Source organism: Varanus komodoensis, unplaced genomic scaffold, assembly GCF_004798865.1.
Source record: "Varanus komodoensis strain SLA01 unplaced genomic scaffold, ASM479886v1 scaffold3, whole genome shotgun sequence".
NCBI lineage: Eukaryota > Metazoa > Chordata > Lepidosauria > Squamata > Varanidae > Varanus > Varanus komodoensis.
This window is the reverse complement of record NW_025335761.1, coordinates 23,989,876-24,015,138: the sequence shown is the minus strand read 5'-3', so window position 1 is coordinate 24,015,138 and position 25,263 is coordinate 23,989,876. Positions and strand designations below refer to the sequence as shown.

General features: G+C 38.9%; 1 protein-coding gene across 1 annotated transcript in view; it reads right to left on the bottom strand.

The window, feature by feature from the left end:
* The window catches only part of RASGRP1 (RAS guanyl releasing protein 1), a 78,806-nt gene that overhangs the window by 23,615 nt on the left and 29,928 nt on the right, over positions 1 to 25,263 (bottom strand). Inside the window, exons 3-12 of the mRNA XM_044436725.1 lie at positions 23,669 to 23,774; positions 21,015 to 21,077; positions 17,525 to 17,656; positions 14,516 to 14,669; positions 11,902 to 12,075; positions 11,232 to 11,348; positions 8,863 to 9,138; positions 5,936 to 6,016; positions 4,045 to 4,149; positions 2,537 to 2,646 (exon numbers count right to left, since the gene is read on the bottom strand). Of these exons, the coding sequence (XP_044292660.1) occupies positions 2,537 to 2,646; positions 4,045 to 4,149; positions 5,936 to 6,016; positions 8,863 to 9,138; positions 11,232 to 11,348; positions 11,902 to 12,075; positions 14,516 to 14,669; positions 17,525 to 17,656; positions 21,015 to 21,077; positions 23,669 to 23,774 (1,318 nt within the window). The remainder of the gene's footprint in view (positions 1 to 2,536; positions 2,647 to 4,044; positions 4,150 to 5,935; positions 6,017 to 8,862; positions 9,139 to 11,231; positions 11,349 to 11,901; positions 12,076 to 14,515; positions 14,670 to 17,524; positions 17,657 to 21,014; positions 21,078 to 23,668; positions 23,775 to 25,263) is intronic.

The window sequence follows — 25,263 nt, the reverse complement described above, 5'->3', positions numbered from 1 at the left end:
GTCCTGAGCCGCCCCAGTCAGAACCGTCTCGGCATGGAGGTTGAAGTCTCCCAGGACCAACATCCTGGGAGTCCTCAACACCAGGTCCGAGACGATCTCCGTCAGCTCAGGCAGGGAGTCTGTTGGGCAGAAGGGCAACTGGGTGACTTTGGGCCAGTCACAGACTCTCAGCCCAACCTATCTCACAGGGTTGTTGTTGTGGGGATAAGATGGAGGAGAAGAATGATGTAAGCTGCCTTGAGCCCTTTGTAGGAAAAGGGCAGGATATAAATCAGGGGGAAAAAAATTAAATAACCCACATCAATAGCAAATCAACCCGATACCGAGAATACATTGAACACCCCTCATAAGTGGGAGGTTGTCAATGAATGATCTACATTAGCTGGACTATTCCTGTTGAGGAAAGTATGCAGCTAATATTACAGCCAGAACTGGTAATAGGTGCTCTGTGTGTCACTGAAACCACTTCAGCCTCTAATGTCAAGAGTGAATCTAGGACCACGCTGAAACTGTACCCATTCTTTCCGAGGAACTCTGCAACTCCATCTAGACTAGGGGAATTCCCCAATGGTCTGTATACCCACAGAGGCTCCACCCTGTCAGGTCGCTGTCCCTCATCCAATCCATCATTGCATCCAGGCGCTATTTTAGAATATGAACAGCCTCTCATAATTTGCATGTTACAGAACAACATGGGATCTCCTAATGACCACTACCACAGGCTTCATATAGATGCTAAATAGCATGGGGATCAAAATGTTACCCTGCAGCACCCCATAGCTTAATGGCTATGAAGTCACGACACAGTCCCAAGGTATGACTTTCTAGAAGCACCTACAAGCAAGAGCAGAACCATTGCAGCACAGTGCCTCCTATTTCCAGTTCAGAGACGGCCTAAAAGAATGCCATGGTTAACATTATCAAACAGCTGCTGAGAGATCAGACAGGATCAACAGAGATGCTTTTCCTCTGTCTCTCTTTTTTTGGCAAGAAGGCAACTGAATCTGATTCTGTCTCAAATAAAGGCCTGAAACCAGACTGAAATGGACATATCAATAACTTCCCGGAATATCTGTAATTGCTGAGCCATTACCCTCTGAAACATTGTGCCCAGAGGAGGCACCTTAGTGACTGGACAGGAATCTCTGGATTCCTAGAGGGTTTTTCAGGAGTGGATGAATCATTTCCTTTAAAATGGTGGGCACCATTCTTATCATGCAGAGATGAATTCACTACTCCCTGTATCTTCTCAGGCAATTCCAGTAGCTTAAATAAGCCAGGATGGGTAAGAGTTAAGAGAGCAGGTTATAGGCCAAACAGCTACAGGCATCTTGTCTGCATACTAATGCTGCAAAAACTGATATTAATTCTACAAAGCTGAACTAGATGGTGCATTGAACACCTAACCAAATATGATACTACACACAGTTTTTCAAGTCTGCATGAAGCTGAGCAATTTTATCCTCAAAGTACCTAACAAAATTATTACAGGAGGCTTTTGAAAGCTCCAGCATAACGCGTTCCAACACAGCAGTTACTGGGGGGTGGTGACAACATGCACTGAACTACCCAGAAAGGCTCAACTGGATGGCTCCTTAAGAATGTAACCAAAGTAGTACACTAGGCCTTCTTGGGTACTCACAGTGCCATGCAGTGCACATGGTCATGCACTCTCACACATGCCATCAGACTCACAAGTCTTACACCACTTAAGCTCTAGCTGTCTCCCAAGCCAATTCATTACCCTGCACTTATCAGAGAATCGGGGTACACCTTAGTCTCCGCAGCACCAAACAAGAGTGCTTAGGAGTAATCATGTCAACAACCAATCAAGTTGCATTTGTGAGACAAGAACCTCATTAAAGGTTCTCCACTTCAGTGAAAGGTGGTACAGGTAACACAGCTACTGCAAAATGTCAACTGCAGCAGCAGCAGGACTTCTAGCTACCAGTGGCAATACATTCCTTCAGAGATGTCAACATCCTGGTTAGTGCCATGCTACCACCTTGGACCCAAACTCTCAAGTGAATTGTAGAAGATTTTAGCTTGATTTGAAAGAGGGATGATGAAATTAGAGCCTTGAAAGGAGTATACTGAAGCTAGAGCCCAAGACATTTGGTAACAAATTATGCTTGACTTGATCATAAGCTACATACAAGATCTGTCACCAGACTTTTAGGGAAAACTGGAAGCAGACAGCTCTGAGTGTCCCAGCTTAAGCACACCCAATTGCAGTGCTTTTCTTCTGTTACAGCGTTTTCAGGTTCCTTAAGTTCAAAACTGACAACCTGGATTGATGATCACATGACCGCTTGCACACATTTCTTCACAGCTTTTTGAAACATACAAAGTAAGCGCCAAGAAGTGTTACCCCTACATGTAAGACAAACTACAGCTGTCAGATAACTTCCCTATTTTCACTGTAACTCAAGTAATTTTAATTTCCATTCCCTTTTCATTGAGGGGTATTTTGCCATCTTCACAAAATTATTAAAAGGCTAAAGTAAATGCATAATTAAAGTTTCAGCGTACCCACCTGTCCTTGTCCATTATGCAGAATGAGAAAGGAAAACTTGCTGCAATCTTCTCAAATTCTTCCTGAGAAATGTATCCATCCTGATCATGGTCATAATTTTTGAAAACTGACTGAACAGAAACAAATTAAACTGATTAACCTCCTGTTTTAAAAATATCACTTTAGCTTTTAAAAAGCATTTGCTTTTATTAAAATAATAATAAATTGTGATGCTTTATACTGATTCAAGTTTTGGAATCAAATCCTTGTTTGTTACAGTGTTAAATAATGCAAAGAAATTGTGGGCACATCTTTAGAATGCAGTATTTATTTATTTATTTATTTATTTATTTATTTATTTATTTAAACATTTTTATGCCGCCCCATTCGCCGAAGCCTCGGGGCGGCTCACATCATTACGTTAAAATAATTATAATATAAATTAAAAATATAAATATTAAATTAAAATACAACAATACAGTATAAAATAAGCCACCCTGGCCAGATAAAACCAATAATGTTAACAGTTAAAATGCCGCTTGAATAAAAAGGTCTTCGCCTGGCGCCGAAAAACAAATAACGACGGTGCCAGGCGGACCTCTGCGCGTTCCATAACTTAGGCGCCACCGCAGAGAAAGCCCTCCTCCGAGTACCCCCCCTCCTAATTTCTTTCATGGAAGGTTCCCGGAGAAGGGCCTCCCCCACCGATCTCAAGGGACGGCTGGGCATATATGGATGCAAGCGCTCCTTCAGGTAACCAGGACCCAACCCTCCTGTCAGTACACAGCCTGCAATGTTTTACCAGCAAGTTTTTTTGACTGTCATGGAGCCATCTCAATTCTGCCAATGGAGCAGGTGACCTCTGCAAGCTGTATAGTGTTGCTATTTAGCTCTTATATACTGCACGCTTACTGCAGATTTGTCCAGTCCATACTTAACTCCCAGGTTTAAAACAGGAGTGGGAAACATGTGCCTTTTAGATGTTTTGGCCTATAACTCCCATTATTCTTCACTATTGGCTATGCTTGTTAGGGTTGATGGGAGTTATAGGTCAAAACATCTGAAGAGCCACAACTAGTACAGCCATGGTGTAAAGACTCCATGGCGCTTACACAACTTGGCACATAAGTGGTAACACAACAAAATGTGGCTATTAGGTTTTTTTCCTAAGCCTCTTTCTTCACTCCTTCAATGACTCATGAATTCCCTTACGTCCTACCTACCAACTTCCCCCTTCCACAGTATTCACCCTCCCTGTTTATCATGAATTTCAAACTATATATAGTACTGAGGACAATAGAGATGTAGATAAGAAAAAACACACATCTGACATACAACAGTATTAAGTTCTTTACACCATACTACATTACAGACACCTACGTGATCAGCAACCCCATGGAAAGTCTCACATCTCCAGATATTCAAAATAATACCATTCAGTGTGTGGATGTATCATGAGCTTGGAGCCAAAACAGAAATTAATGTCATTAATATAAAACTTACAAGGTAAAATAATAAGAGCTACTTACGTCTACCATTCTCTGAACATGCTTACTAATGATCTTTGGGTCAGGTTTTGGGGCTATGCCAGAGGCCCAGTCTGCTACTACTGGTGGTTTACATGGCGTCAAAGGCTAAAATAAGAATTAGAGATATATCCTTGAACATTCCATTTTTGTTGTGTGTTATTACAAGAAAGGCAATGGTGATGTTTGGTTACCAAGGAAAGCATCACCCCACAAACTCAAATAGCGCAACAAAGTTCTGCCAAAGCCTTTCATTATGCAATATATTTGTGTAACCATGACTGTGCAAATGTACCATTAGTTGGATTCTCCCCTTGTGTTTAGTTCAGAACTAGTGTATGTTAGCATAATGTCATTTGCACTAGCAGAATGACACAGTTGGATTCTTCCACAGTACTTCCTCTCTAATAGCAGTTTATTGCAACAAGTTTTAGAATAGCATTATTTTTTTAGTACCAGGCATATATTAGATGCATATAACATTCCAGAGAGACCCAACAAAATGTATATATCTTAGCTATGTGCCACTAGCATATTATTCTCAATAAGAATAGAAAAAAACTATAGTTGATGACCTGCATTTTATTGGTATCAGCAATAGTCTTGTGAAGTATTGTCTCATGAAGTATATACCTGCACAGACCCTAAAATCATCCTCAAAAGCCCTTCACCAAGTGCTCCTCCAAGTAAGGTGAGGCAGTTGACTATTAAAGAGAGAGCCTTTTCTGTGGTGGCACCTAAGTTGTAGAATAACCTCCAGGCGAGAGGCTCATGTGGTACCGACACTGTAGTCTTCCAGGTAACGAATTTTCAATTTTCTGAGGATTTTTAGCAATTCCATTTTTTAAAAATTATGTCAGTACATTTTTGGATCTTTGCATTGCTGCTGGCTTTTATCTTGGCTCCTACATTAGTTTTATTCTGCTTTAAATTTATGGCTGTTTATATTTTCTATGTTTTTGTATATTATGCTTTTAATTTTTGCTTTATGAACTGCCTAGAAGGCTTCAGCAAACAGGCAGCACAGAAACCTAACAGACAATATATAACTAATTCATACATAGAAACTGTTGCATGTAATAGTTCAACCATTCACCTATTCCAGTGAATATTACAATACAGCTAGGTCTGGAGGAAGAGAGCTGCCTTCTGGACACCTCCGCAACGTCCCTGTCCCCGCAGTCCCCACAGAATGAGTAAGAAATGGAGTCAAAAGTCCATCAGTGCCCTAAGTTTGGAAGTTCAGTCTCTGAAGGACTATGATATTGGGTAGTTTCAACAGCCACTTGTGTGGGCAAAAGTATTCCTTGTATGCCTCACAGATGACAGCAGGATAACTCCAAAGACTACTGCTACTCTGGGAGAATATACAGGGGCTATCTGACCCATTTTTTAATGTAATACCTATTTTATTTTATTTTATTTTATTTTATTATTGCTACTAAAGTAAAAGGTACTGAACTGAATTTAAGTGGCCTATTAAACTCTGCTCTAGACTGAATTTGCATTACCTGAGTAATCAATATTGCTATCTTTATTTGTTTGCTTGAATTAAGGCACTTGTGCTTACTGATATTTATTGAGAAAATAAGCTAAATTGCAGTTTTTGACTGGATTGTTTAGCTATTACAGAACTGAAATATTGTTAATACCAAATTGAAATATATGGATGCTATTTTTTTAACAGAAACATAATTGTGCTTAACGTGGCTTACAATACATAAAAACATGATTTTTTGTGGAACAGCAACATGGAAATGAAACTATAACTTATCTAATAAATTAATTTTACAGTAAGTAACATCTAGGTTGAATGCAAAGAAGCATGTATACTTTTATACTATAATTCCAAATTATAATTTACACTATCTTTAGAAGAATTAAAGAGTCTTACTGCAGCCCGGTGATTTCTTGGCTCTCGTGCATAAGAAAGTTCATAAATTTCATCTTCTGTATAATAAAGATCAAGGGACAGCTGAAAACAAGCACAAGAACAGTTTACTTTCCAAGAGGCTACAGAATCTCTGTTGAGATTGTCTTTTGTGTACATACAGTCTGCCTGTTTGCAAAAATAAATAAAAATAAAAAGGAGAATAGTTTTCAATATATGACATAGAACCATTTAAAAAGATAGATAACAGCAATAACAAATTGAGGCCTGGGTACAAAGAGCAACACAAATGAACACATTTTCCAGGACTAATCCATACAAATCTTAATTTCAAGAAATGGCCCCAAAAGCTGTAAGAGTACAGCCAAGGTAAGTCCAGTTGTTCTTTTTTTATTGGCACCTACTCTTGCAGTACCATCCAGTCGGTAGGAAAAGATTTCATTCAAAAGTCTCTCCCAGTGCAGACTGCACTGCGAGAACCACAGAACCATGTCCCTTTGAATATACAAGCAATCCATGCAGGGATTTATTCCCCACAAAATATTATCTGTGTTGCTGGTAAAACACATCTGACAGCCTGTTTTCACATACAAATTATTCTCTTTAGATCAAGGTGAGTCTCTTGCATGGCTTAAGATGCATGTTCCCAGGAACCTCAAAAGAGAACTTAACCTCTACAAAATAAAGCACCTAAATTTTAGGTATGCATCACATTCAGTGATTCTTATAGGGATAATACTGGACTACCTGACTACTATGAAAGGCCAAAATAGGAGGAATTTTGCACACTGTAAAGCAGTGGATTTCAACCACCGGTCTGCAGAATGGCCCTGGTTCACAGACCAGTGCTGGTCCGCAGAATTTCCTGCCTGTCCACAGGGGTGTCTGTATCCTGCTCACCGCAAACCAGCACAGGGGCTGACCACATCTTCCTCAGTTGGCATCACATTTGCAGGGGATGCACGAGTGCTGCTGGGGGGAGGGGGTGCAGGGAAGGGAGAGACAACTCGGCAGGAGCCAGCTGGGAGCCATGCTATGCTTAGTTCAGTATTTTGCTCTTCTGCTGGCATATTTTGTTGCTCAGTTTCTGGTTGTTCTGGAGATTTTCCTTTCTCCTCCCCTCTCTTGGTACTGTGTTTGGAAACTAATACACAAAACACTGTATTAAGTGCATGGTGCTTTTTGTTTCTGCCTCAGTGGCCCCCAAGATGGTGTTACTGTTTTCATCAGTCCCCAGCTATGGAAAGGTTGAAAACCACTGCTCTAAAGGGTTCAGCCTTTTTCATGTTTATGAGTTACCTTTTGCCTCAAGTTGCTACATGTGTTCCAGCATGTCGGTCTCATACCAATTCTTTTCTCCTCCCTGTGATCTCCTTCCCCTGTACAGTTCAGTTCTGTATATTCTGGTTAGTGGGGGAAATCATGGAGAAGTTAAAGTTCTCCTTCCTCTAATCTATCCCATCCACATTCTGCTCAGTAGGGCTGGAAACCTGCTCAACTACCAGAAAACACGTGACAATAGATATCCCTTTTCCCCACCCCCTAGCTGATTTCTTCCCAGCCATGTGGGAGTAAGAGAAATTGCAGGGGTGGAAAGGTTTAATCCTCAGCGTCTCCATATCCTCCCCTACTCCAGTTGATCAGTTGATGTAGGAGTCTGTGTGTGTGCATGAGGGACAGGGGCAAAGGCAGGGGCAGGGATATACTTTTAGCTTTGACTCCAACCAGCAGCAAAACGTACACCCTAAATTCTTGCTCAGCAAGAGTATATGGTTAGACCAATAACCATAGTTAAGATTAACCACAACTGCTCTAGGCTCAGACAGATAAGCGAGTTGTGGTAAAGCTAAAACAGAAGCAGAGAAACAAGTTTGTTTTCACAATGCTAAACTATTGTTTTAGTTCTGTTTGTTTATTCATTCTTTTAAAAAAATACTTTTTCAGCCTATAAAATACCAAGTAAAAACAATGCAAAGCAAATTAAAATGCTATCAATTAATATGCAATAACAAATCTATTATCTCCAAACCTGCCAAAAATAATTGGTTTATTTCACTAATTTTATGCTTTTTGATAGAATTGTATAAATAATATTTTAAGCTGGTAAGCTAAGCTGTACACACACACACACACACAGAGAGAGAGAGAGAGAGGAAAAGAGGCACCAGTGGCATTTAAAATGTCATTTCTTATTCCAACCAATGCAAAAGTAATTCATACTTCCAAAATTAAGTTCACACAAAGATGGTAGTTTTCACTTAAGCTGACTTTACACTTACACTTGTGAAATATCACCAAACTATTCATTCCTGATGTGTCAACCTAATTTTGCTGAAATGTAATGAGAAGCAAACATTTTAAGAACTAAAGAGAAAATAACTTGGGATCACAGTGAGGTGGGAATGAAGATTTACTGGCATTAAGATGCAATCCTATGCATGTTAAGACAGAACAAAATCCTGCAACATCCTGTGTGGTTAACTGAGGGATGCTGGGAATTACAGAATTTTACTGCTAACTCAACATGCACAGGATTGCAACTTTAGATTCAAATCTTACTGCAGCAGTGCAGATGATGTCCCACATGTTTAGTTCTCAGTGTCATTATTGTAGGCCTATAAACTCAAGGAAATGAGCACATTGTCCCCTGACCATGTTCAGAAAAGCAGTTTATGCTATTTTGTCTGAAATCAAAAGGCTTACTTGCCTTACTTACTTACTTATTTATTTAGGGAACTTCTATGCCATTCACCGAAGCCTCGGGGCGGCTCACAACACTTATTTGCATTATTGATCAAAACCCTACAGGAAACAATACCCTGTCTGGTTTAAATTTCCCAGCCTGCTTCAACAGTTGAAACTTTATGACATGTAATTCCACAGAATGAACAGGTTTGAGTAAAACATAGTCTATAAATACAGAGACTTACTGTGAGGAGATGAACAAGATCCTTGTTAGCCTCCAGGGGAGGGCCGATTTCTTGAAGCTGTATCAGTTCGTTGACATGATTGTATAAAGAATACAATTTATGTATATTAACTTTTTTCTCTTCCAAGTAATCGGGCATAGCTTCATAAAGTGAAATCAAGTCTTTCAGATGTACTCCAAGGATAGGGATCTTAAAGTTGCTACACTCATTGTATGCACGCCGATAATTATCATAGTTCCTACAGGATGACAGCAGTTCTGTCATTTCACTGAATACCTTAAAGGGAAACAAATGGAAGCAAAAGTAGTTAATTTACTAAGCTTATCATTACTTTAGAACCAAGCAGTTTAGAACTTTAAACAAACTTTAGAAGAACGAACTAATGCAGCATGCCTATGGCTAATTTTAAGTCAAATATACTAGCTGCACTAGGTCATAATGCTAAACCATAGATCAGCATTACAACAACAAACTTGTGTACATTTTGAGCTCAAATGCTCCATGCTTCTATCCTTAGGCATGGAGGAGGAGACTGGAAGCTTCCACTTCCATTTTAGATGAACCATAATTCAGTTTCTCATCCAAAGCAGTTGGTTGAAACAAACCTCTTCAACTGTGCTTTAAAGTTGGCTTATTACAACTAACCACAGTTAAGATAAACCAGAATTTGGCCACTTGCACACAATATTCTAAACTGCGGTAATCTAAAAATGGAAATGAATGCTCCCAAATTCTTCACAGTACCACCAGGGGAGGAAATGAGTTAAAGACAAGTGACTGAACCCAAGGTTCACTGCAGCAAGTTCTTGTAATGGTAAATCGGCCTCTCCCAACCAGATGCCCTCCAGTTTGATTACAACTTCTATCATTGCCAGTCAGCACATCCTTTAGGAAACCAGATAGGAGAAGATAGTGCCGCAATACAGTTTAGTGTTTCATTAAAATGTTATTTACAGGCAGATGCCAAGTTACAAACAAGTTCTGTTCCTGAGAAAATGGAAATTTGACTTTAAGTCAAATTTGTATGTAAGTTGGATCAAGTATAGTTGGCCCTCCACATTCATGGGGGTGCAGAACCCCCATAAAGTGTAAAAACTGTGAATATCTCTAGGTCCTCACCCCACCCAAACTCATCAGTGCCTCCTCTCTGCAGCAAGGAAATGCTAGAGAGATTTCCCTCTCTGGATGGGCATGGGCAGGAAGGCCTGCTTTGGAGGCTTCTCTCTGTCCCCTTCCCCTTCCCATCTTTCTATGGTGTTGACAATTTCTTGTGGTAACTTTTAGTTAATAGGCTTCATGGGAGTTTGCTCATAAGTATGGGTTGTTTGCAACCTAGACATTTGTAACCTGGGGCCTACCTGTATTTATTATTTTATTTTATGCCACTCAAACAGGAAGTGCCCTCAGCGCAGTTTACAATCATAGAAGAAATCAAAATGACCAAACAAAAATTCAATAAAATATAAAAAATAATACAAAATTGAACTACAAAAACATTTACAAATATTAAAGACATTAAGGTTACAATCCAGTTGGAACACCCATCATCTTCTGAACTTGGAGGATTAATATGAGGAGGACAACAGAAATGCAGAGATGAAGATCAGTCTAAATGAGGTATTTGGAGGTAGAAGAGATGGAGGCAGAGGCAGAGGCAGTGCCAGGATGCATCTCATCTTGGTGGTTCTGGTATTTGGAAGCAGCCCTTCCAAGGTTGTTCCAAAGAAGCAGCTGGTTTGGCTCTTTCCATGCCAGTGGCAAGTCAGCTAGGAAGTGGGATCCAAGCACAGATCCCCAGCTATGAGGTCAGAGAAATGTTCCTACCTTATCACTGGAACTCTGAAAAATCCTAAGGCTTCTAGATAGGATCCCACCATAAGGCACTAACACTAAAATTAATAATCAGAGCAGAACACTAAAGGCTAGATACCTGCTGAAAGGTTTTAACCTGACCCCTATAGGAGTAATTGTATACATGTTCAGACAGAAAAAAAGTCCCAGCCAATGCTGGGCGGTGAAGTGAAAGTAGTGAAGATGCGAGGTGGGAATGCCCTGGGAATGACATTCCAGAGATTTAGGGGCCGCAACACAGAAGACTTTTTCTATTTCTGTCTATTTCAGAGGGTTATACAATCTACAGATAACCTCTATTTTTCAAAATTAGCTACAGTAGGAAAACTTTTTGAAATAAACCAATTAAGCATTATTTGTAACAAATATAACTGGGTAAACTTTTAGGATCAATCATTCTGACAGCAATATTGTCTGCTAATACATCTGATTTTATTCATGTGAATTACAATTTTTACAGCTAAAAATCAGTGTATACACATGGTAAAATAAGCAAAATACAGAAGAATGCAACTAACCTTATGAATGTCATGAGGAACATGAGAACTTGTTTCTTTAAGTCTAGAAATTGAACTGTGACAAAGACCACCTATCACAGCCATTAATGTGTTGAAATTCTGCAGCTGATGAAGTTTCTGTGTTAAAAGAATAAATACCAATCGTTTTTCAGTTTCTGCTTATGACAAATACACATAGTGTTTGTGCTGAACAAATACCACTGCACAGAGACAGTGCCTCAATGAGATTTTAAATTTTCTATTTAATATGGAAATTTTCTTTCTGTGAAACTACTGTAGGAATAGAAAAATGTAGTTCCAAAAGAATAGTTTCCTATTTTATAGCTCAAATTCCATCTCTTTTTATTAATTTTTGAGCACGCTACTTTTAAAAATTCTCAATATTTTGTCCTATGTGAAATGGGATATATTTTGTGACCAACTGCACACATCACTGCAGCCATTTTGTGAGAGTGACCACAACACTCTGCCAATGTTTCAAATATACTTACTGACCAATAAGCTTGAGATCTCTGTTCTAGTATATTTTAATGAGACAGAAGAACGACAGTGCAGCTTGCAAATATTGCTCAAATGCAATTAATAAAACAAAAAATTCTATTCAATGTCAGCACCCATAGCTTTAAAGGAAAGCTAAACCAATCACCAAACAATTTATATCTGAGCTGACCTGGGCCACATGAATGAATTTGATGAATACTTCAGCTCGAAGCTGTGGTGTTGGTCTATTGAGTACCATTAGTTGTACCCACTGGGAAATACCATTACAAAGAGCAATTGAGCGTTCCATTGTTGGATTGTCCTTCACACAGCCATTCATGATGTAGTTCTGGTAATCCGGAAACTTCCAAGAAAGTAACAGGAAAAGAAGCAGAGATAAATTAACATTTATTCTCCTCTGACTGGAGAAATTATGGCTCATATGCCTTGATTTTATCATAAGTCTAACATAATTTCCTATAATTTGAAATGTTCTATATAAGCATTTATGGAAACATAAACAGAGTAATCAAAATATAATCTGAAGCAAGGCAACTTCACACTAGGAGTACCTTGGAAAATGAATCAGAAAATAACTTCTGATTGAGATCAGAATACAAACTCTTTAAAGGCTGCATGATGGTTCCATAAAACAATTCCATGTAACATGTAGAGTCCCTTAACCTGTAGTTGTCTTGCATCATCTGGTAATCTCCCCTCCAGATCTTAATAATGGTGTGGAACCTTCCAGAAAAGCAATCTACATGCCACACAGCTTTACAGATACAAGCAGGGCATGTCTTATTATACATAAAGTTATTTAATTAACTTCTACATCACCCAACAGCCAAATCTCTCTGGGCAAAAAGAAAAGAAAAGAAGGTGTAGGCAGAGGTGGAGGCAGGCAGAGGAGGAGGAGGGGAGGGGGTGGGGGAAAAGACAAGACAAAGTACAGAACACCGGCAATATATATGGTTCTCCTAGTATTATGTCCTCATGCAGGAAAATAATTTTGAGTAGCTCAAACTGTTCTGAAATGCATGATAGAACAGAATCAAACTAGGTTATGCCTGTATTACTTCATTCAGCTGAATGGAGCTGAGATGTTTGTAAGACATTATCCTTCTTGTGGCCAAATATTATTAACTTTAAGGACAAAGTACTAAGCATTATACAAAACATAAGTGTGTCTCTCTGTATGTGTATATAAAGTAAATGCATTTCCTGCTTACAGGTACCAGTGTGAACGAACATAAGACATGACTCCAGTTTTCAAGACTGTTAGGTTTTAACTTAGCACAGGAGGAAAGCCATGACCTAGAGCTTAAAATAAAGAGCACTGATGCATGACTAAGTGAGATCTTTTACACTTTGTTCCCTAAACTGCAAAATTTACATCTGAGTGTCCACAACCATTCTCAAGAGGCAAGAGCATATTGGTTCTTTTTTGCTCAGGGACTGATTCTGCAGCTTTGAAGTAACATGGCTTGGCATTTTCAAGCAAAAGAATGAAGAAACTAAGAATTTCCCACATGGCAAATAGACTTGAAAAGAGCCTCCTGTACATGCCACACAGGTAGCAGAAGAAGCAAGGTAAGGAAGGAAACCTTTGTGAGTCGAACATGCCCCACACCTCCATTACTAGAAAGCATTTCCACTCATCAAGCTGGGTCATTGTTTGTTGCTATTAATCACATCTTCCCCCTGTAGACCCTAAAAAATTGATCTTAAGGGCTAGGGGACACTCCAGAACGGTACAGAACACAGACAAGAAGCATCTAACAGGTGTGGGGATTGGCAATAATGGAAGAACAGAAGCACTTTAGGCTAGTGCAAAGCCACCACTGCATAATTTCCTTTTCTTTCTAACTAGTGGCAACAAAACTTGGCCAAAGCTTCCGAGTTTATATTTCATTTAGCAAGCGATCCTTACTACGCTGCCCCAAACAAAATGCTTAACATTTCAAAACCCCAGTAGTTGAAAGGAAACCTTTCATAACAACTTCCTTGCAAGGTGTGGGTTTAGGAATAACTTGGCTTTCAATCCTAGAGACTGATGGGCAATGGACAGAGGATGCGCTCTAGTGTCAGAGGCCTGTGGCCATCCAAGGCCTTGCTTGCAAGACCTGTGCAAGAGGGAAAGAATAACAGAAGTTTTCACACCCTTACACTTCTCCTCTGCTGTAATTGTTGCTAGATAAACCGGGCCCACATAGTTGCTGCCAGGAAGGGCTTGCACCCCTGCCTCTCCCTCTCTCTGACATGTGTAGAGCAACCACCACAGAACTTTCTGCAGTGACTGGAAGGGCTGTGGAGAAGGTGGAGGAGATCCACAATCAGATTCCCTCATTCAAGGTCAGAGCTTTTTTTTTCCCAGCCTCAAATGATGGGATCCTACAGTACCCTGAGAGGCAGGATTGTGCTGTGTCATTCTATATTCTGATTTCTTTTTATTTCAATACTTAGTGCCCCATTTGAAGTTTCTCAATTAAATCAAAATTGACATATCTCAAATGGAGGGAAACATCAAAAATATATGAAATAAAAAGAAATATGTTATCACATATTACTGCTCCATACTAGAGTTTATCAATGTGCATTCATTATCATCTCTTTCCTTGTTCCAGGAAATATAGGAATTAGATAGAAACCATCAAGACTTTCATTTTGTTAAAGTGCCTTCCTTCTTTCCTCAGTGATTCATCAAAGCTTCAAGTCTATCTATTAAGCTGTGTAAAACCAAACCATCTCTATACACATCCTATTCAACAAAATAGTTTGAATATAAAAAGCAATCAGCTCACTGATATTCGTCGAAAGGACTTGAATTCAAGATATGTGAGGTGATCTGACAACTCCTCTGGTTCCAAATGATCAAAGAGCAATGAGACTTTTCGTTTCTTACTGCTGTTGGATTTTATCCGCTGTGTGATCTTTCTGGACCAATCTCGGGCATTTCTTAAAAGAGAGAGGGAGAAAAAGGTGGCATTTTTAACTTCTGCAGCAGAATTTACTTACCTATTCCTTCAGACAGAAGCAAAAAAAGGAAATTAGTACTTGTGGTTTCAATGACCATCTTCTGATGGATCAAATTTCTCTAAGTGTGGAAAGCAGACAACTCTGCCCACACCACCCCTGACTTCCCTGTGTTGACAGGGAAGTTCTGTAATGAAATGTAACTATATTTGGCTGAATAGAGTTACAGAGCTCCATGAAATCAGGAACCCACCCCCCTTCCAATTTTAGAGTTTTATAATGCTTGAAGAGGGCTAATGAATACACAAATACTTGTTGATAATCCTATGACATGATTCTATCATAATTACTCTTTATCTGCCGTACAGGTAAATCTCATATGCTAAGTTTACATATATTTGACTGCTAAGATGACTAGTAATTTTACTATCCTTCTGCCTAATCAGACATTTCTGCATAACCTAACCACCAAAACACAATATTACAAATAAAACAGTTTTCTGTCAAGAAGAAAACTGCCAGATGTGAACTTCAGCTAAGTGTAATCTTCTTGTTCATTCATTCATTCAATTAATCGCCTACCTTTTCCTTTTTTAAAAATCCAAAGCAGCTTCCATCATTCTTTTCCAGCTGCTCTCAGTCTTATTCTCACAACAACCCTCTAAGGTTGGCTGGGCTGACAGTGTGTGAGCAGCCCAAAGTCACCCCTGGCTCCATGGCACAGCAGGGACTAGAACCCAGACTGCCTAAGCCCCAGTCCTGCGCTCTTAACCATTGCACCACACTGGCTCTCCTTGTAAATCTTCTTATAGATTTACACTTAACCAATTAAAATAACAAGCAGTGCATCAAGCAAAAATACAAAAAAAATGAGACGGTCACTTCTGCAGGGTTGTTTGTTTCTTTGTTTCTGTTTTGGAGTGGGTTTTTCTTTTCTTTTCTTTTTTGGTGGTGGTGGAGGGAGTTGAAGGTGTTTAAACAGGAAAAAACCTTTGAAGGGAAAGCATTAACAAGCCCCTCTATATGTATACCCAAGACTCATACTATAGATTGTAGGCTTCGCAGAAGCATGTTATAACAGAAAAGAGAAGCAGTGCCCACAACTGACAGTAAAATCCTACGCATACCTACTTGTAAGTCCCACTGAGTTCACTGAGGCCTACTCACAGGTAGCTTTTTATGAAACCACATTTCTTATATGTCCTTCAACAGAAAATGATTATGACTGTACCACTTTAAAAAGCATTGCTGTGATAATGTATTTTTAAATAATTTGTTTGAAATATCAAGTTCAACATAGCTTACAGATAGTATTAAATGAGCATTTAGTCCAAGAGTTTTGTATTCGCAGGTGGGGTGATAATTTATTGAGGCTGGCTTTTTTGTTTGCTTGTTTATTGAGTCCAGTTTATTATCCATTGTTTCACTGAAATTGAATAGTAAAATCTTGACTTCACATGCCCACATTATAATATTGCATATTCCTATATGTTTCTACATGTATTCCCCACAATAGCTTTCTCTTCGAGGTCTGAACTGGTCCACATCTGCTTAACTTCATCAATGATGCAGTAGTTGTTCCTAAGCCAATCACTGGGGCTTGCTTTTATAAAAAATACCAGAAGGAAACGTCTATATTAAGAATTTTTCTATGACTGAATTTAGGACTGCAATCTGCAGAGTGGTTTGGTTTTGAATCACACAGAGTGGGTTCGTACGACATGACAAAGTACAGCAGTTTTGTCTGTCACGCTGTCTGAACACTGGCATATCCTTGTTCAAGGATAGGCTTGACGTCCACATGGTGGGCATGTCGTGAGCGAAGCCGGCTGGTGCCGGAGGTCAGACTAGATGGCCCACGAGACCCCTTCTGACTCGCTCTGTTTCTATGTTTCTATAGTATGTTTGGTGTTTAGAAACCATGATAAAAAATAACTTCAATGGTCTCCATGCTTCAAATGGTTTCTCTGAACCCAGCAACTCAGTTTCCACAGTGCTACCATAGAAGCCCCTGGAAAGAGCTGCAGGAGCTGGAAGGAGGAAACCATGCTAGCATAGAAACTACCTGTCTATCAAGCACATCCAGGCAAAAAACCATGCACCATGGAAACCACACAGGGCCATGAGTCATGACATGTGAACTCACTTTTGAACACAGCTTTACATGCTAGTTAGTTGTGTGAAGTTGGCAACTTCTACCATCCAATTATAGTTCCCTGCCTCCTATCCCAAAAGAGATAGCATGGCTATTGTACCACATGTAAAAAATGGCTATTGCACCAAAAAGAAGCAAATCTGAGCAATTACTGGTCACAAGGAGCTCTCTCCATGCATTTAAAATGCATATAGCCACCATTATTTATTTGGTATATTCAGCTTTTCTATACCACCCAAAAGCTGAAGTTTTCTGGTTGGTTCACAACAGTTAATCAAATACAAAAGATACATTAAAAATACAAATACTATAAAGCACACAATAAATCCCAAGACCATACAATTTCAATAGCTATCTTGTACAGTGCACATTAGCATGTAGTACCTCCAGGTGCTCATGACAAATAACAAAATAGAGGTACAAACCCTATAATAAACTTAAGGCCACCCCAAATGATATACATACACATCGAAGAGATTATCCACTACCAGATGGTATTGATATGTCATGAACTACTCAGAGAATTGTACCTAGGGATTTGATCAGAAGTCCTTCATTGTCCCTCTTGCATGAGAAAAGGAATTATTTCATAACCGTGGATTATTTATAGCACTTATGCTTCAGGAAGGTTAAGAGTAATGCATGTGTGTTCTCCCAATATATTAAAGACCTTGACACTCACATTTGAGATGTGTCAATTAGACGACAGTGTAACTCCTCACCATTAGCTTTCACCAATTCCTGAAATTCCTCCATTGTGTTTGTAAGACTGCCATCTGTTTTGAACATAACCCAGAATTCTCTTACCCAATACCTGTTGGTGACAAAAAATAGTATTTTCAGTTCTGTGTATAACTGTGTACCATAAGCAGCAATAAATTGTAGTTCTTGGCTCTAGAAATACAACTTACAGATTTTCTTCACAATTTTATCATCACTCTTAAAATGGAAACTTCTACCTATTGCAAAATGTAAAATAATAAGTGAAAATGGTGCTATACTGGCTATCTTCCAAGCTACATATTTCAGGTTTGTTCAGATGTCTGAGCATTCCACTGACCTCATTTGCACCATCACCATGGCTAAAAGAAGCCATGAAAATTTGTTTAAAGTGTGGAAATTGTACAACCTCAGCCAGAACTTATTCTCTCCATTTAGCTTAATTTTTCACATGTGGCTTTTGTTTTTGCTCAAGCTTTTATTTAACTTGACTTCAGTTCTGTTTGTACTTGTATTTATTTGTCATTTAACTGCTTCACTAGCTGACTTCCTGCTCCAATATTCAAATAATTTTTCAAATACTGCAATTTGCTTTTCAACTCCTTTGTTACTTGCAGTTTGCTGGAAGCTGTATTCCCAACCCCACCGTAAGATTTCTACTTCATTTTTAACTTGGGAAATGTTTCTTTTTGCAATTAAATATATGACTGGTTTTAATTTCCTGGGCTATTTTCCTCCTCTCTTTATATGTCTTACTTGAGAGTCGTGGTCCCTGTTTCAAAGTAATTTGACAAGATTTGCACCTTGCATCAAACTCTGGTGATCAGTAAAAATTAAATCATGAATCAGCTCCCCTTACATTGGTTCCATGACTTACACAAACTTATGCATGTCTAATTAAAAGTTGAGCCCCACTGAATTCATGGAGCTCACCCATGGTAGGTCTACATAAACCAGCATTCTGAGACAGGAAGGGCAAAAAAGTAACTCTCCAGATAGACTTCCATTCCCAGATGTCCCTGCATCATGCCTCCCCTAAAAGATTCCTTTTCCAAAGAGGAAAAGAATTTCCTGTGGGCAAGGATACTGGTTCAGCAAGAAAAAAGAATTGCCTTCTGAAGGGAAGGAAGGTGTTATCATGAGTGAAGCAGACCACAACTCTTGGCAGACACACCAGAGTTATCATGCCTTAGATTCTGCCCAAGACATTGAAGACTCAGTAATGGGAGCTTTGGAGACTCAGAGAATGGCAGAAGCACCTTCATATATAGCCCACAGGTTCCCAAACCAACCAAGAAAGCAGAGGTGTTCTGGAAGAGATGGGAAGTGCCCAAGAAGGAGAGGAGGGAAAGCCATTGCCCTGGCCAGTTCCTGACCCCATAACATGGTGTCAAGGGAGACAAGCTGCTCTGTTATAGGGATTGCATGGGTCTTGCTGGCTGGCCCTTCACCAGCAGATGCCATCCCAAGGGTGGAGCCCACAGCATTACTGCAAGGAAACGTGTTTGCAGTTTGGGGAGAAGTTCTCCATTTGGATTCAACACTCTTTCCATAACCAGAGGCTTATCTTTCAGCTTACTAGAGGGTATGTAGAGTTACTTTGTCAATAAAGATCTGCACTGCAGAGAGACTGACTGGTGTTTTGGCGTCTAAGGGCAAGAAGGGAAGGGTTGGGCTGGGCTGGGCTGGGCTGGGCTGACAACAGGTATGACACCTTGCCAGGGTCATCAGTGCACAGGAATAGTGTGATCTGATGCCCAAAAAATCCAGAGACCTACTTTCTGACATACTGGATTGGATCAAGACTAATCTAGGGTACAATTATATGTTTACACAAAGAAACTCCCTATAACACCCGGCATTCCTCAACCAGAAGGGTGCTTTATGGATTGCATGCCATTAGTCACACTTTTGTCTCACTGGAATCAATGGGAGAAATAAGATTTTCTCTACCTAGATATTTGGTGTCTACAACATATACCCAATTAAGGTTAGGATTGAAGTCTCCCATTTTTCTCCCCTCCCCCATTTTTTTGGATTTCAAATTGTCTGGTTCAGTGGTGGAGAACGAACTGTATGATATCCATAGAACTTCAAAGTGGTGGTGCAGAGGAGGGGGGGGATAGAAAAGAAATCCTGAAAGGGAGGGAACCTACACTGGTTTTTTTTCCTTCACACTTTATCGAATTTCTAAATGTAGTACCAAACCAGTTGCAACTCTGACACTATTAGCTGCTGCAGTAGCAGGGAGAACCTGAGAACAACCACGATGAGGTGTATGTGAGGTTTAGCCCTTGGTGCTCACTGTAGTCTTGAAGCAGAAGAGAGTCTTCACGGCTGCTCTTCACACAATTGCTTATTCTACTCCATCAATTTAATGCCTGGCCTTTAGAACTCCTTTCTATGATTTAGCACTTAAGACCTGAGCTAATGAACCACTGGGATCCACTCAGCACCCAGTGCTAACACCCAGCTCAATGGTTTGGATCCAAAGATGCCCTACAATAGGCATTTCCTCAAGAGGGGTTCCTTGAGTGTTGTCAATTCCTTCTTCCAGTTGTAGTCCCCACATACTATATCCAATGCTCTTCGTGAGGGTTTTCCAACCCTTAGGAACAGATTTGTATGGGGTGCAAGGAGATACAGAAAGTAGGGGAGGGCACAAAATGCATTATGTGAGTGGAATTCTCCACATCAATAAAATGATTTTTCAACAAGTTCATAATTGGTACAGACATGCAGAGTTAAAGATTTATCATCTGTGACTAAAATGTCACTGGAGCTATAGCATGTTTTCTTGTTTGTTTGTTATAGAGCTCTATCTCCACCCCATTTTTCCAATAAGACCAACCTTATAAAGAATTTACTATTCATATTCAACAATTAAAAATGCATACTACAATGAGCTTAAATCACTACATCCTAAAATCCAAAAACAGGTCCTGTTACTGAAAAGATCACAATGCATACACCAGACAAGTATACCTAGGGAGCAATTTCCATGGCTAGAGGACCATAACAACAAAAGGCCATTTCTGGTAACTATTCATCCAGCTTCTAAAGGTGGTGCTACCCAGAGCAAGACCTTAAATAAGTTTTTATGAATGAAAGTAGCTGGTCTTGTCTTCTTCTAGACCATTTAGGTGCTGTTTTTCTCTTATAACCGCAATTTACAAACTAGTCATAATCACAATTTTAATTGAAGAATTGCATTTCTCAATTACAGCTTTATGAGGCTTGGAGAAAGCAGTTTCCCTGCAATATTCTAGAAAGAACATGTCTGGATCTGTTACAACAGACAAACAGCAACTGCACAATCTATGTATTTCCCTATGAAAGGATCCTAAACATTTCATCATGCCTTGTTCCATGAAGTTTGATAAACACCAACAAAAAATTATCATGTACTTTACTTAAGAACTTATCTGTTAAAAAGGGAAAAGAGTTCTTACCTTACCAGGTAACATATCTTACAGCAAATCAAAGAAGAATTATTTTCGAAGGCATCTAGATATGTAGGCCACTGCTAAGGAAAATGTATCAAAAGGCAAGAGAAATAAGCTCCTTAAATCTTACCTGAAAAAAAAACTTACAGATAAAGCAACTTAAAGGGCTACTGAGCTAATAAATATTATTACCTCCCCGCCAAAAAAAAAGCCCTAAAAACTTTTGAAAGGTAGAGCAGCTAACAGAATAGGCAAATACAGAATAAAATACATGAGCACCATTTTTGGTGGAAATAAATTAATCAGATAAATAAATAAATAAGTAAGTAAGTAAGTAATCAGGAAAACTCTCCAGTCTAAAACTCTAAGTACTCTCCAGTCAGAACTATCTTTATTACAAACTGCCACTTTATCACAAACAAACAATACAGTTAAGTGCCTGATAAAATGGAAACACTACTACTAATTCAGATATTCTGGAATGTTTTTATATTTCATGAATGGCTCAAAAAGCATTTTATGCAAGATCAAAACACAGTGCTGAATGAAATAAGACATATAATCCAGCCAAAGTTAAGCATAGGCTTACCTCTCTCCCACTGAAATCAATGGGACATGAAAGAACTTAAAATTGGCTGGATCATGTCCAGGGTGTTATTAAAACACATTTGATTTCTGTCTGAAGGATATATTGAAAATAAAGACAAAAGCTACTTCGGGAAGAGGCTTTTATCCCATTACCATCCTGTCTCATTCAGGTCCTCAGCTAGTAAACACCAACCCCACCCCAGCTTTCTGTGCTTGCTTCTTTCTTACTGTGAAAAATACATTTAAAATAGGCAGAATAGTTGCATGTCTCCTAACCCCTGAAGGTCAAATGATGTGAAATACATCCATTTTAGCTTCTATCAGAATGTCCTTGAGAGGGTACATTTTAGCTTCTATCAGAATGTCCTTGAGAGCGTAGAAAGTGATACTAAATGAAACAGTAACAGAAGCCAAGAAATATTTGGTTTCAATGTATTTTAATGTATTCTTGCATAACCACATGAATGGATACAATACAATACTGTGAAATATTGCATAGATTAGAGAATGAACTTTAGATTCTGGCAGTCCTTTATCTCTTAAATTATCACTTAAAATTCCCTGAAATCCCAATTTGCTTTACACAAACCTTATCAACTCAAATATTTTGCAACAGTAGGTTAATCTGAATCAGGAAGCAAATTGTATAAAAATACTTCATAACATTGCAGTAGGAGATCAAACACAAACTGAAGACATGAACACCTTGCATCTTCATCTCGAGATTTTTGGCCATAATTATTCCTACATATGTTGTGATTAGGAACTAGCCTCAAGTTCACATACATCTTCCTAAGTTGCCAGAAGAACCTGATTTTTGTGAAGTCCAATATGATTTGAACCTCCCATATTAATGTGTGTAGTGCAATTTAGATACCTAAGTACTTTCCCAATGTTCCAATGCAATTCCCAGCTTAAAAATGCAAATGTGAGAGAAACTGCATTTTAAAAAATATTTAAATATTGATATTAATCACAGGTTTTTCTTTTAGAAAAACGCAGATTAATACAGAAATCCGTCAGAATAGATTTACGAGTGAATAAATGCAAAAACAACACAGACCAATTCCTACCCACAGCATTCATCTCACAAAGAAGAAAATTGCAAGCAGCAAGATTCTGATTCAACGAACTATGAGATCACTCAGCACTACCACACATTATCTTGTACATGTGCTAAACCTGGAGAAGGAAGTGGAAAGGCATGTTGGTCAGAGCCTACTTCACACCATCTAACTGTACATACTATCATGAAGAGGCCCATACTTCAATATAAACAAATTAAAATATAAGCACTGTTTTGATATCGAAAGCAGAAGAGCAAAGAACAAACTGGTTGTAGAGTTAAGGCAACAGAAGTATAAAATCATCAAATGAATGATCAGAAAATTAACATTAATTAAAGCTTCTGGAGGAAAAGGAAGAAAAATCATCAGCAAACTGTGTAACAATTTAATTCAAAAAAGGAATTGAAAGTATTAAGAAGTGGTTTGGCTAACTTTGCAAAGGAAAAAAGAACCTTTGATAATGAAGCAGAAAAGGCCTATTTGTTAGGATATTTAAGGATAAATTCTTATTATTAATTTACTAATTTATTTTTGGTCCTGCGCAAACGTGTAGGAGTAAATGTCTGATGTGAGACATTTTGTGTGAATATCTACCTCAATTTCACTGCCCTGTCTTGCAATATGTGGAATGTCCTTGTCCATTTTTCCATTCTGACATTAAATTTTTAGTATTTTAGTTATCTGTCTCATTTGTCTGCTTGAAATTTGCATATCTTGCCCCCTCAGTCCCTGCTCTGCCTAGAAATTTGTGCATTTTAGCAATCTCACACTTTGCTCTTTACTCCTCACATGCCCCTGACAGCAAACAACAGATACTGGTGGAGGAAAGCAACAAGGCAACGGGGTGCTTTGTAACCCTAAATCTGTAAGCTAAAATTTCCTAAAGGAGCTTTAAGGCTGTTCTTTCTTCAGCAAATCTGACATTGGCCAATTCTGACATTAATCCATTGGCTATCATAGGTTCTGTATTATTAATACATTTACTGCCAGTGTTTAAAAGGATATAAGTCTATTAGTTTTCGCAGCATCTCAGTGGAAGAGATGATAAGTCGGTGCATGGTCAGTAATACCTTCAGCAGCTGGGAGTTTTTACACAGGTTTCCTTCTGAATCTGAAAACATTAAACAACTCAGTGTTATTAGGGACATTACCAAAACATTCTGACATACTTTGTGCTATTTGTCCCAGCTCCTGGTTCAGCCTGTCACAAGCCCTTTAGTGACGGGACGGCTTGCTGAGCAAGGAAATGTAGGAATGCTGGGAAAAAGCACTGGTGGAGAAGCACATGACCAAGAAACATACGATCCAAGCAAAGGCCGATTCGGCCTAGAATTCTGTTCACACTGTTGGCTGCCCATCAAGTGCTCATGGGAAGCCAACAAGGACTCCCCCACAAGGCTCTTAAGCTTGTTGATACAGGCAATAAGAAGCAGGCTTAAGCTACTAAGAAAAGGGCCTTTTCTGTAGTTGCACCCCATCTGTGGAATGAATTTCCCAGGGAGGCTTGTCTGAATCTATATTGTACTCTTTCTGGTGCCTGCCTTCTTATTTTCCCAAGAATTCTCCCAGGAATTCTAGTTCTAGGCCAATTCAAACCCTATACTGCATTTCACATATTCTGCTTTGTACTTCTGTTTTGTACTGCAATTTTAACCATTTAAACTGCCTGGAGAGCTTCAGCTATTAGGTGGTATAAAAATGTAATAAATAAAGTACCAAATCTTTCTGTGCTAGTAAAAGCGCTCACAAAGGCCTAGCAATCCATTTGATGCAGGGTACTCTGGTGTAGACAATCCTCTAGTATTTTCAGTAAAGCCAGAACTTGCTTCACAAGTGTTACTAACCACCTACAGATCTGTAGCTTGTGGACAAAGGTTGCCATTTCATACAAAACTTAAGACAGACTGATGGTTTGGATCTAAAAATGAAATTCTGTTGCTACTTTAGAACAGAATATATTGCACTGAAACTAGTTAAACACATTCTCTTTAACATAGTTTTTAAAATGCAGATAAGGCTAAAGGTATGACATTAGAAACAGAATATCTTCTAGAACAATACTTAGCACAAGGACAGATAAGGGGCACTACAGGATGAGGTTTTATCATACAGTACCCCTGCCTCATACACAAAATTTTATGGGAAATCCAGATAACATTGCCTCCCATTTGTAACATTCCCCAACAATCTTTAGTGTTTTTTTTTTTTTTCTGTCCACAAAAACTCCATTAGGGAGAGAATGATGGAATATTTCCAATGACTTAAAACTGGAAGTTCTGGTAGCTGAAGCACCCATTAAGCAGGAAAGTTGTGTTTCTATTTTCTAATTTGTTTATACTGTAAAAAAAACCTGTGGGTTCATCTAGCCAACATTCTATATACCAGCAGCTTGTGGAAAACCCACAAATAGGATGTAAATACAATAGAAACATCCTGGTCATGTTTCCAAGTAACAGATATACAGAAACATACTTCCTCTGATACTGCAATATAGCTTTCATGACAAGTAACCTTGACTGATACTGATAAACTTATCCTTCCTAGTTTTATTTATTATTTATTTATTAAAACATTTTTATGCCGCCCCATTCGCCGAAGCC